The sequence below is a fragment of the Mercenaria mercenaria genome, chromosome 9 (assembly GCF_021730395.1).
Source record: "Mercenaria mercenaria strain notata chromosome 9, MADL_Memer_1, whole genome shotgun sequence".
NCBI classification, from domain to species: Eukaryota; Metazoa; Mollusca; class Bivalvia; order Venerida; family Veneridae; genus Mercenaria; species Mercenaria mercenaria.
The window spans coordinates 45,152,062-45,166,367 of record NC_069369.1 but is presented as its reverse complement, the minus strand read 5'-3'; the positions used below and the strand labels follow the sequence as shown (position 1 = coordinate 45,166,367).

The 14,306-nt window shown below is 37.1% G+C and overlaps 1 protein-coding gene across 1 annotated transcript in view; it reads left to right on the top strand.

Moving 5' to 3' along the window:
* Positions 1-14,306, top strand: part of LOC123547006 (mushroom body large-type Kenyon cell-specific protein 1-like) — an 87,727-nt gene that overhangs the window by 3,980 nt on the left and 69,441 nt on the right. The window contains exons 2-3 of the mRNA XM_053551320.1: positions 319-387; positions 8,411-8,490. Coding sequence (XP_053407295.1) covers positions 319-387; positions 8,411-8,490 — 149 coding nt within the window. The remainder of the gene's footprint in view (positions 1-318; positions 388-8,410; positions 8,491-14,306) is intronic.

Here is a 14,306-nt window from a genome sequence, read left to right as displayed (position 1 = left end):
TATGACCATTTTTGTGCCCCACCCCCCACCCCCCATGAGTGGTGGGGGCATATAAATTTGGTCTTGTCTGTCCATCCGTCCGAAGTTTGTGACACGCCTAGCTCAAAAAGTATTTGATAAAAATTGATGAAACCTTGCATGAGTCTTTATCATGATATGAACTTGCGCACCTCCTATTTCTCGTCTGGCTCCGCCCCCTGTTGTCAGAGTTATAGCCCCTGAACGTTGGTAACTCTGTTACAAATTCTTGTTAGATCAGTGTTTACATTATGTTGTGATATTTGACACTGTTATTTATTATTTTTGCACATTTTGCAGGGTTGGAAACTATTGCAGAGCATGTTGGAAGCAGAAGAAAAGTCAGGAAACTGTTTGAGCCTTTTAACTGTAAGTTAGAGTTGATGCAGAAATATGCAGAATAAAGCGTCCGTCAACAATTTCTAAAAAAATCTTCTTCTTGAAAACCACTGGGCAGAATTACACCAAACTTCACAGGAATGATCCTTGGATGGCCTCCTTTCAAAATTTTTCAAAGAATTGAATTCCATGCAGAACTGGTTACCATGGCAACCGAAAGGAAAACCTTTAAAAATCTTCTTCTCAAAAACCAGAAGCCCTAGAGCTTAGATATTTGGTGTGAAGCATTGCCTAGTAGACCTCTACCAAATTTATTCAAATCATGACCCCGGGGTCAAAATTGACCACGCCCCAGGGGTCACTTGATTTTACATAGGAAAATCTTAAAAAATTGTCTTCTCAAAAACCAGAAGCCCTAGAGCTTAGATAATTGACGAGTAGCATTGACTAGTGGACCTCTACTAAAGTTGTTCAAATCATGACCCCGGGGTCAAAATTGACCCTGCCCCAGGGGTCACTTGATTTTACATAGATATCTTCAAAAAAAATTTAAAAAATAAACCAGAAGGCCTAGAGCTTAGATATTTGACATGTAGCATTGCCTAGTGGACCCTTTACAAAATTTGTTCAAATCATGGCCCCCGTAGTCAAAATTGACCCTGCCCCAGGGGTCACTTGATTTTACATAGGCAAATCTTCAAAAAAATTCTAAAAATAAACCATAAGGCCTAGAGCTTAGATATTTAACATGTAGCATTGACTAGTGGACCTCTACAAAATTTGTTCAAATCATGACCCCCGGGGTCAAAATTGACCCCGCCCCAGGGGTCACTTGATTTTACATAGGAAAATCTTCAAAAATTTTCTAAAAATAAACCAGAAGGCCTAGATCTTAGATATTTGACATGTAGCATTGCCTAGTAGACTTCTACAAAATTTGTTTAAATCATGACCCCCCAGGGTCAAATTGACCCTGCCCCATGGGGTTACTTGATTGTATATAGAAAAATCTTCAAAATTTTCTAAAAATAAACCAGAAGGCCTTAGAGCTTAGATATTTGACATGTAGCATTGCCTAGTGGACCTCTACAAAATTTGTTCATATCTTGACACCAGGGCTTCGGAAATTTGCCGGTTTGTCGGTTTTGGACCGATTTTTGACTTTTCAGACCGATGCGTGAAGTGACAAAACGAAAAAAATCGGTCCCGTAAAAATGGAGAAAAGTATAAATTTCGGTCTAATATCTCAATACACGATCACCTGCCAAGTAGGAAATTGTTGGTCGCACCTTCAGATAATCAATAAACGTGTCAATCGGTCTGATTGTCACTTTGATAATCGGTCCGTAATTAGCGCGTGACGCAATCAGTGCTCGCGCGGCACATCCTTTAATGTTTGCAGACAGCCGACTGCGGTGTATTAAACATTTTGACTGGTTTCCAAACGTTTTTGACTGGATCCAAATCATTTCGACGGGGATCCACTTCTTTTATTTAGAATCCGACGGATGGTTTATTTCAAAAGGCTATGTTTGATCACGGTAACAAACAAATGGTCGCTGCATTTAATCAAAGAGCTATAATTGTACATTATAGGTCTTTGATTTAATGAGACATCACACGGAAAACCGATAAAAATAATTTTTATAATTACTTGATTTGAAAAAATTACATGATTCATTTGTTGGGGCTCCAGTTGAAACAAATGCAGAAAATCGTCTTTGCAACCCGACTGTACAAAAAAGAAAAAAATGGACGGGCAACCACGAATGATAAAGAAAACCGGAGTGGCACTGTTTATCAAATCGGTCTTTTAAAAAACGTTTCAAAATGAAATTTTGTTTACATCAGAAGAGAACATATAACTTTATAAAATGTAGTTGCTTATTGAAGTACAGCGTAAGTGAAATGAAATATCCGTGGCCAACCCGCGTGACGTTTTGGTACTATACATGCGGGAATTCGATCTCAGCGTTCAAATAACGTACACATTCGGTCCGCGGCAGAATATTCTTTAAATACTGAGGCTGTTTAGCAGAGAATATGTGTCGTGTAACTCACTTTGACGCATTGTATTTTATAGAATTTCGTCAAAGAATGAGGAAACATCACAAAGTATCTGCCGTGTATACGGTATCGAAGTCACGTGCGTTGGCTTTTAGACTAGTTACGCACACGGTGTCAATGCCTCGTATTATCTCGGAAAAAACATCGAAATTTAAACAAAGTAACGATCACACATAACACTGAATAACTGTCTTCATTGTATGGTAACGCGCGGTGACTGGTAACTCAGTTTTAATGCATGACATGCTTATTTCTTTACCCTATCACGTTTTACAAAATATGTAATATTGGGAATGCGGTGGGTGGGGTAGCGCCGATGTCAGGATTTTCGTTTCGGACCGATTGAGTTTCCAAAATTTCCGGAGCCCTGCTTGACACCACCAGGGTCAAATTGACCCAGCCCCAGGGGTTACTTTATTGTACATAGGGAAATCTTCATAAATTTGCTAAAAATAAACCAGAAGGCCTAGATCTTAGATATTTGATATGTAACATTGCCTTGTAGACTTCTACAAACTTTATTCAAATCATGACCCCCGGGGTAAAATTGGCCCCGCCCCTGGGGTTACTTGATTGTACATTGGAAAATCTTCCAAAAAATTTCTAAAATTCATCAGTTTGACATTTGAAACATGTAGCTCATATTACTCAGGTGAGCGATCCAGGGTCATCATGACCCTCTTGTTTTCAAATTGGGGCACTTGGCCCCATTTAGGTGCCACTAGAGCTAATAATAGAGAAACCTTTAAACATCTTCTTCTCATGATCTGCTTGCATCAAACTTAGACTGAAGCATCTTTGTAAGGTCCTCTGTTTTGGTCAAACAGGGGGACTAGACCACTTTTAGGGACTGCTGGATGTGAACATAGAAAAACCTTTAAACAACTTCTTGTCATGAATGGCTTGAATTTAGTCTGTTGAATTATTGCAAGTTTCTATCTCAAGTATTTTGCAAATAGAGGGACTTTGCTCCTGTTAGAGGCAGTAGAGGTAAACATAGAAAAACTTTTTGAACAACTCCTCATGAACTGCTAATCAGTCTTAGTCTGTAGCATCATTGTAAGGCACTTTTCCAATTTTGTGCTCATGGTGAGCTATTGTGATCACGCTGTGTCTGTCGTCCGTCGTGCATCCGTCCGTCCGTCAAGTTGTCCATCCGTAGTCAACAATTGTGTTAAAACGACATCTCCTCCAAAACCACTGAATGGATTTTGGTTGCATATTTGGGCTGCCAGAGCTAAAAATAGAAAAACCTTCAAACGACATCTACTCCTAAACCGATGGTCCAATTTTGAAATAATTTCACACAAATGGTCCTTATGTCACCCTCTACCAAGATTGTTCAAATTATACAGAAAAAACGTGGCTGACAGAGGGTGTGGTCACTTTTCCCTATATATGTATATAGTGGAAATTTAAAAGATCTTGTATGAAACTGCTGGCCCGATTTTAAAATAATTTTACACAAATGGTCCTTGCTTGACCCTCTACCAAGATTGTTCAAATTATTTTGATTCGTCGAAAAACATGGCCGCCAGAGGGCGTGGTCACTTTTCCATATATGTATATATAGTATAAACTTTAAAAATGTTCTTGTGTGAAACTGCTAGCCTGATTTTGAAATAATTTTACACAAATGGTCCTTGTGTGACCCTCTACCAAGATTGTTCAACTTATTCGGATTCGTCAGAAAGCATGGCTGCCATGGGGCTTGGTCACTTTTCCCTATATTTATGGGGCGTGGTCACTTTTCATCAACAATTTCTTTAAACAACATCTCCTCCAAAACCACTGAATGGATTTTGATGAAACTTTACACAAATGATCTCCGGGTAGCCCTCTTTTAAAATTGTTCAAATGGTTCCTGTTCATTGAACATATGGGTGTTTTTGGTTAAAAATAGGTTTTCAGCTATCAGACTTTAAAAATCTATTTCTCTAGAGCTTTGATATTTAGCATGTGATATAAGGGTTTGACTCTCTACCATAATTGTCCAAATTATTGCCCTAAGGTCAGAAATGGCCACATCCCTGTGTGTGACATGTACTTACTGTAGGCTTTTATATAAGAAACTTTGAAAATCTTCTTCTCTGAATCAATAATAACTAGAGCCATAATATTTGGTGTGTGATATCAGAGTTGTACTGTCTATCGTAATTATTCAAATTGTTGCCCTAGGTTCAGAAATGTGTGTGACATGTATATAATATAGGCTAACACAGAAGAAACCTAACTCTGTACTTATACCATTACGTTATACAAACACACTTGAAGCCTTGTACACAGGTGAGCACTTTAGGGTCAATGACCCTCTTGTTTTCAAGTAGAGCTAAAATTAGAAGTACCTTTTAGCATCCTCTTCTCATTAACCAATTAATGGATCTCTTGGTATGTAGAATCTTGTTAAGGTCCTATCTCAAATTTGTTCAAAGGGGCACTTGACCTGTTGTATGTTTCTGTATGCTAAACACAGATCTTACCATTAATGATTTATTGTGTCATACATACATGTATATTCAGGTCAAAAAATGAATGGTTTCCATGGAAACAGTGAAATCAGATATTGTTCAAAAGAGGTTTTTTCTTGGGAATATTTTGTATTTTGAAAGAATTTGGTCCTGCCAAACAATTTGGTACCTATGAAACATCTTCAAGAAGAGGGGGAGGGGGGTGGGGGGTGCATGGTAGACTTTACCGGCCCCTGACCTACAACAACGTCATCTTATGAAACACTTGAGAGGTTTTCATTAAACATGCTCTGTAACATCTTTGTTTTTTTTTCTCAATTTTGAGGGCACCTGAATTAAAGGTAAGGGTGAGCCATAAGTATAGGTGGATTTTCCAGTCCATGGTTCATCATTCCTCATCATTCATCCACAATTTACATAAGTATCTGCTTCTCTGAAACTACTAGTCAGAAGTACACCAAACTTGGTCTGTAGCATCATGGCAAGGTCCTCTCTCAAGTTTATTCAAATGAGAGCACTTGATCCCCTTTTAGGGCCTCTAGAGGTAAAAAACCCTTAAATGTCTTTATCAAACTTGGTCTGTAGCATCATTGTAAGGTCCTGTCCAAAATTTGCTTATATGGGGTGGATTCTGCTAAAAATATTAATAGATTTAAACAGTCTTCTAATGAATGGCTTGAAGGATCTTATTCAAAATTGGTCTATAGCATGGCTGTAAGATCTATCTCTCAGTTTTATTAACATGAGGGCACTTGACCCCTATAAGAGGCTGTTAGAGCTAAAAATAGAAAAACTGTCAAATGATTTCTTATAATGAACCACTGGATTGAACTTCATCAAACTTTGTCTGTAGCATTATTGTAAGGTCCTCTATCAAATATATTCAAATGGGGGCTTGTGTTAGATCCCATGAACTGCTGGATGGACCTTTGGCAAACTTGATTTGTTGTACTATGGTAATATCTTCTCCCAAAGTTGTTCAAATAATGGAGGCTAGATTTTATAGGGACAAACATTCTGACGAAGATTTTTAATGATCAAGTACAAAACTGCGGCCCCTTAAGAAGGTCTTTCTAGGTCCAATTATACAAAAACATTGTTCACATTTACTATATGATCTTCATAAAAGAATGTTTGTCTCTTTGAAATCTAAGTCATATTCAAAACTGGGTTACCGAAGGTCTTAAACTCAGTCACTAGGTCAAATAATTGAATTACCTTGTGAACACTCTTGAGGACACATTTTCTGTTTGATAATCATCTTCATAACTCTTTGTCTCTGTGAAATCTATGTCATGTTCCAAACTGGAATATCTAGGCCAAAAACTAGATCATTTTTGGATTATTTCCCTTTTTGTACAAAGATTGTCTGGAGCCTAAGTCCAAAACTATGAAAGGGATTGACTTGATACTTTACATACTGATAGAAGGTCAGTGAGAGAAAGTGCAGTGTCAAAGAACCATCACTCTAGCTGACCCAATTTTTGTCGAGCCAGCGGTGAGCTCGACATAATTGTCACAATGGCGGTTCGGTGTATGTGCGTGCGTCCATCAAAGAACAATAACTGTAGCTTACCCTGTTTTTGAATTATCTTCCCTTATGTATGAAAACTTGTCCGGTGTATTACTTGAAAAGTATATAAATGATTGACTCAATACTTCACACATTAATAGAGGTCAGTGAGAGGAAGTGCAGTAACTAAGAACCATAACTATTGCTGGCCTCATTTTTATGACCCTGTCTTCATGAAACTTGGTCAGAATGTTTTTCTTGGTGATTCCTATGCCAAGTTCCAAACAGGGTTATGTGGGGTCAAAAACTAGGTCACCCGGCCAGATCAAAGGAAAAGCTTGTTAACACTCTTTAGGCCACATTCATGACCCTATCTTCATGAAACTTGGTCAGAATGTTTATCTTGATGATTTCACTGCCATGTTCGAAACTGGATCATGTGGGGTCAAAAACTAGGTCACCCGGTCAAATCAAAGGAAAAGCTTCTTGACACTGTAGAGGCCACATTTATGACCCTGTCTTCATGAAACTTGGTCAGATATTTATCTTGATGATTCCTAGGCCAAGTTTGAAACTTGGTCATGTGGGGTCAAAAACTAGGTCACCCAGCCAAATCAAAGGAAAAGCTTGTTAACACTGTAGAGGCCACATTTAAGATCCTATCTTCATGAAACTTGGTCAGAATGTTTATCTTGATGATTCCATGGCCAAGTTTAACAGATGAGCGATATAGGGTCATCATGACCCTCTTGTTTAATTACCTCCCTTTGTGTTAAAAAGTTAGTCTAGTCTAGAGCATCTCTCCTTAACTATAAGATATACTTTCTCCAAACTTTAAATTCTTATAGAACACATTGAGGGGGAGTGCAGTACTAATGAACAATAACTTTAGCTTACCCTATTTTTATTATCTCCCTTATGTATAAAAGATTGTGCAGTAACTAAGAACCATAACTCTATATGACACTGTTTTTGAATTGCCATCACTCCATCAAAGGTCAAGGCCACAGGGGCCATCTGCCCATCACACTTCATTTTCAATCAATAACTGGAGAACCATTAAATAATTTTGACCTAGAACCTTCAAGCTTCATTGGTGTGTAGTATCTCTTTCATTGTAGATAGTGAGCCAGTATAGCCTAGGGCATTGATAGGTAGATACAGACTGTAACAGATGATTATATTGTAGGTTTAGAGCCAGTGTAGCCTAGGGCATTGATAGATAGATACAGACTGTAACAGATGATTATATTGTAGGTTTAGAGCCAGTAGAACCTAGGGCATTGATAGGTAGATACAGACTGTAACAGATGATTATATTGTAGGTTTAGAGCCAGTATAGCCTAGGGCATTGAAAGGTAGATACAGACTGTAACAGATGATTATATTGTAGGTTTAGAGCCAGTATAACCTAGGGCATTGATAGGTAGATACAGACTGTAACAGATGATTATATTGTAGGTTTAGAGCCAGTATAGCCTAGGGCATTGAAAGGTAGATACAGACTGTAACAGATGATTATATTATAGGTTTAGAGCCAGTAGAGTCTAGGGCATTGATAGGTAGATACAGACTGTAACAGATGATTATATTGTAGGTTTAAAGCCAGTATAGCCTAGGGCATTGATAGGTAGATACAGACTTTAACAGATGATTATATTATAGGTTCAGAGCCAGTAGAACCTAGGGCATTGATAGGTAGATACAGACTGTAACAGATGATTATGTTGTAGGTTTAGAGCCAGTAGAGCCTAGGGCATTGATAGGTAGATACAGACTGTAACATATGATTATATTGTAGGTTTAGAGCCAGTAGAGTCTAGGGCATTGATAGGTAGATACAGACTGTAACAGATGATTATATTGTAGGTTTAGAGCCAGTATAACCTAGGGCATTGATAGGTAGATACAGACTGTAACAGATGATTATATTGTAAGTTTAGAGCCAGTAGAACCTAGGGCATTGATAGGCAGATACAGACTGTAACAGATGATTATATTGTAGGTTTAGAGCCAGTAGAACCACATGACTGGGAACCGGAGGAAAATTGTTTCTACTGTGCCGACAGAATACAGCTTCTGTTTGTAAGTATCTTCTTGTGAGCTCTTTGATTTCATCAAAATGCTTTCCTACATTGAATTTACTGTACAGTTTTAATGTTTATCTAATTTCTTGAGTTTACTTAAGATGACCTTCTGCTGTCATATTGCTTCAGGCAAACTTTATTGTGTTTATCAGTGTAAACTAGGGTTACTATCTTAGGTGAATCTACATTTTTTCTGTACAAAAAAATGTTAACATACATGAAACAACGACCTTCATTAAAACAATGTGATTTTACAAATGTCCCCTCATCCAAGCATTTTGTGATGGATGAGGGTCATTATTGAAGTAAGCCGGAGGCTGAGCATGTATATACAGCAATGTCTTACTGACCATTGGCTACTGAAGTGCGGTTTAAAAAGCGTAAAATCACGTGACTATCCGACATAAACAGGTAAACCGCGTTTCATAGCTCATAGGTTTCAAGATGAATTGTTGCTGATAAAAAGACAAAGGTGGAGGGTTAAAAAACCAGAAACTCCATATCCTACAAAAATTTGGGAGGGTATTATACATGCTCAGCCGCCGGCTTTACTTCAATAATGACCCTCATCCATCACAAAAGGCTTGGATGAGGGGACATTATTTCCATAAAGCCTTCGGCTTTCACATGTACATGTATATACAGCATTTTTAAATTTCGGCTATCAATGTATCAACCAATAACTATATAAAATATTGTGGTAAAAGGACTAAAGAATAACTAAATCATAAGTAAACATTATATTTCCCAAGAGAGATCATATCTCACAAAACCAACTATTACTTAATTGTGTAAACAATACTGCACTAAGGCCAGAGTTTTTTTATTTGTTGTTTTACGGGAGCGCTGGTCCTAATTTCCCAGAAATTGAAATAAAAATAGAAGTGAAACTCTTAAATTTTATTTTATTTTTTCCGCCAATTCACCCGGCTCTGTCCAAAACGAAATAAAATAGGTCACAAATACAATCGCTGGGCACGCAGAATAGTATTTCATGCGAGTATTTCTTGACATTATCATGTAATTTCGTGTAATTTTTGTTGGTGTTTTTCCTGTAAGAATTAGCATTGTGCGACATAATAAAGCGCTTCGCTGATACTGATTTATCAAGGGAAGTTACTCGTAAGGCCTTTTATTTTTTATTTTTCGGTTTACGGAACCGCCACTCAAAAAAACGAGTTTTCAGAAAAAAATAAAATTGGAAAAACATAATTTTTTTGAGTCGGCTAAAGGCTGAAAGCCTTTTGACGAGTCCTTGCTGTTCAGCGATTCTCTAAATGGACCGAATAACACGTGAAGGGATGTAGTTCCATTAGATTTCTCAAACTTCAAACAGTTCACTGCATGAATGAAGTTAAGTTGTGTCAATTCCCTTTGCTATGACCAATATACGATGTAATCTGTCATATTTATGACTTGTAATTGTGCAATACTCGAACTCATTAAGCATAAATGTGCATTTTAAGAATTGCGCAGGCTTACAAAGCTTGGGTAACATCCAGCGAAAGACAAAAAATAGTTCCACAGGGCTCCAGATAAGATGCGTATTAGCGTAAATTACGTATAGAAATAATGCAAATACGCATGTCTAATAATTTCTAAGCGTATAAAAACGTATATAAAATTACAGAAACGCACACAATGCTTTTTTAAAAACAAAATCTGAATCGTCCGGATGCGTTAGGTAACATAGCCGATCAGCCTTAATTCTCCCACATTGAACGTAAACACGCATCGTATGATTTCTATAAACTTTGCGTGGGTTGAATTTTGCAGTCAGTAAACGGATAAATTATCGGAAGAAGAAGCTCTTACTGGTTTGTTTAGTTACTACTGATATTAAAAATGATTTTAATTCTTATTTTTCGAGAAATAAACAAATCGGCGAAACATTAAATTGTATTTTCTTGTAGTTTTTGAAATCGAAAGTAGATCGTCTATGTTTGGCTGCTTTCACGAAACGAAACAACTTTTTTATGAAAAGATTTAAATAAGAGGTAATTTAACCGTAAACTTCAATGTCAGATACTGCCAATTGCTGCTAAATGTCTTCGTATCATCACAATTTGTAAAATATATTGTTAAAACTGGAGAAAAGTGTAATCGTATCCGGATATAATATTTTGGGTAAATATCGAGCTGTGTTATGAAATTTTAAGAAAAAAACTAAAAACAAACTGAAACTGGTAGACTATACTGTCAGTACATCAATCATTAACCGACTCAGGCCCTTCAGGCCTTTGATTTATTTCCTCCGCTATGACATGAAAGCTTGCAGAAGAAAAAATGCATCGCCTATTCCAAAAAGAAAAAAAAAAGTCTCGTTCTTCGAATACTGTCCCGGCGAACGAGTCAATTCAACATTAGGAATTCCTATAATTCTATTTTTAAACTCAATATCTTATGCATGACGTATACGTCCAATTAAAATTTCCGATATATACTGCGCGCAATCAGCATGCTTGTTCCGCAATTTACGAAACGTTTAAAAATGGCTGTGCCCAGGCTGTATTATTTCCAAAGTTTTGAAGTATTTTTAATGAAAATGCAAGAACATTCAAAGTTGCGACGTAGTGCTTTCCTGAAAAAAATGGCCAAGTGTCGGTGATATGCAGTCTGTGTTTAGTATACGACTAAGTTTATGGTAACTGTCATCCCAGTAGCGCAATGCATATTACGGTGATTCTATGCACCGCTTATTACGCGAACTTGAAAGCATTTTTTCCCGAAAAATATTTAAATACACAATGATGACAGTACCTTTGTTTGATGATATAAACTGGTACAGGGGACATCAAAACGGTGTAATTGTAAGGCCCGGTAAGCAAACGTTTAGCCTGTCCAGCTTTTTGGCATCCGGTAACCTGATTGTTTATAAGTTATGAATTACGTATTTTTTAATGTAATTATTGTATGTTATATATTAACATCAGATTAATGTTGATTATAGATGTCTTTTCCAATGTTGTTGTGCAGTAGATGTGGCAAGACAAATATTGACTAACAGAATTTTCAAAGATCTTGGCAAAGATGAACTGTTGTGTTACATTAGGCCTGTTCATAAAATAAATTAACAAATGCTAAGAAAACCATAAGAGGAAAGGCAAGGCTTCCAGTTAACTGACGGGCAGAACATAGGCTACAGTGCTCCAGCTAGGATTAAAAAAGGGCAGGGTGCTGGAAATGAAAAGGGCACTTCTGACGGGGGGGGGGGTCTGGACCCATGACCACCCCGAATTCCCCCCAGTCAAAAAATTGTAACTGGTGCATGCATTAGGTGCATTTTAACATATACTTTTTCATACTTTTGACATTACATTAGGCTAGGTGTGTCATCTCTAATATACCAAGAATGCTGCTGCTCATATTTTACTTGGCAGTTCCAAGGTCTAAATTTTGAGGTATTGCAGGGGTATGTTACTCTCCTCTTGATTGGGTGGTCAGGGGGCTCTCCCCCTGGCAAATTTTGAAATACAGGTATGAAATGTTGGCCTCTGGGTCTAAATTTTAAGAAAAAAAATATTCTTTTGTCAAAATAGTAGGGTGCATCTTTGATGAGTATACATGTAGGTCACTTCTCAGCCAACTGGGGGGCACAGGCCCCCTTGACCTGGCCCTGAATCCGGGCCCGTTCTTTGTTATTGTTTATTTAATAACAATATCTGCGTTAAAGAAATAAAAGCTTGAAATAATTTCTGTAACTGTAACACTTTCATTTCTGTAGCTGTAACATTTTAATAACTTTTTTCTTCTCCATGTACTTGATATTTATAAATCTATATGTGTAACATATAGAAGATAACGTTTAAACTTTCACTTAAATAAATGAAATAAGGAAAAGTTTTTAACTTACAACACACTAAATGTAAGTTTTACACTTCTAATAGAACGTATTCCGGGTATCCAAAATTTTATATCCGGGTATGGTTACACTTTTCTAAAAAATCATTTTTAACAATATTTTTTGAAAAATTATTATGATGCAAAGTCAGTTTAACAGCATTTTACAGTGTCTGACTTTAAAGTTTACAGTGTCATTACATCTTATTAAACTAATTTCAAAGAAATGTTCAAGAAATATCAGCAATTTTATGCAGCAGACGACAATCTACTTTCGATTTCAAAAACTTTAAAAATGATCAACATGATCAAGGTAAAAAAAAATCTTATTTAGATTTGATTGTGGTCGATTTTTATCAATTAGATTTAAATGTCTGTTGTCTGGACTTAAGTTTTAATTGTGTATAAACGGACATTTCGTGGGCTGAGCGCGAAACTATTGTATCTTGTTCTTTATTCATATACAGTTACAATAGTTTCGCGCTCAGCCCTCGATTTACGTCTATTACCGAAAACGAAAGTACAGTTTGACAGCGGCGCGAAATGAAGATTATTTCAGACTGGTTAGATATTGTTTTACACTAACTTCATGATTTAATGCTGTGTAGCAGGACTAAATCGGGCCGATAATCGATTACAGCAGGTAATTGTTGCCAATTATGTCAATGCCCCCCGCGTGTATCACCCGATAAAAAGGTGCAATAAAGCAGTTTATTATAATCACTGAGGCAAAAAGGGGAAGGTTGGCTAAAAAGGAAATGAATGGTTGTAAAACGGGCAGGGTGCCTGGCGGGGCAACAGGGCGGAACGAATTTCGGAACGGGCGATGCGCCCTGCTAAAAATAGCTAGCTGGAGCACTGGGCTAGGTACCTAGTCTGTTTACCAGATGGTTAGACACTTCCTATTCCTAAAACTTAAAAAGATAATTGCTTATTAGGCAACGTGCAGTGTATGTTGTCATATAGTACGTTGTACCCCTAAGTTTCAGACTGGGTCCATAAACAGCCAAGTTGCTTGATAACTGCTGAGTGTAAAATCATATATCCATGGGTTTAAGATCTGACAAACAGATTTGTTCAAATGTGGAGAATATTAGATTCTCCCATCTGTTGTTTTAACACAAGGTATTAATTTCAGTCAGTGTTTAACACATGACTTCTATGTCTCCACTCATTTAGTATGTGCATGAGAGTATATGCAGTTTTTATGTATAGTACAGTCCTTTCAAGAAAAATGTTACAGTTAACTGCCCTGCTGTATATAAATGTAATTTTACAGAAATACAAAGACAAAATTTTTTCTGAAGCAGCTATGACAAGCCCCAAGGCTCATTTTTAATCAAATATAACCAAGGTCACAGGTATTTTTGAAGGAAAAAGCATTAAATTTGGAAAAGAAGATTATAACATGCAGCCTGTGTGAAGTTATGTAGAATTTACCCATATTCCTTTCAAAGGTCCGTTTCCTACGGAGAAAAAAAATTCTGATTCTGTTTTTTAGCTGAGCTTTTGTGATCACCCTTCGTCCATCGTCAGTCCGTGCGTCCGTGCTTCAACAATTTCTTGTCTGCACGAATGTGGTTTCATTTATGATTTTATTTTAACCAAACTTGCACACAACTTGTATCACCATAAGATCACGGTTCCTTTCTTGTACTGGCCAGATCCCATTATGGGTTCCAGAGTTAGCTATTTTGACCTTGTCTGCACAATATCAGCTTTATTTATGATTTGATTTTTACCAAACTGGCACACAACTTGTATCACCATAAGATCTTGGTTCCTTTCTTGAACTGGCCAGATTCCATTATGGGTTCCAGAGTTATGGCCCCTGAAAGGGCCAGAATTAGATATTTTGACCTTGTCTGCACAATAGCAGCTTCATTTATGATTTTATTTTAACCAAACTTGCACACAACTTGTATCACCATAAGATCTTGGTTCCTATCTTGAACTGGCCAGATTCCATTATGG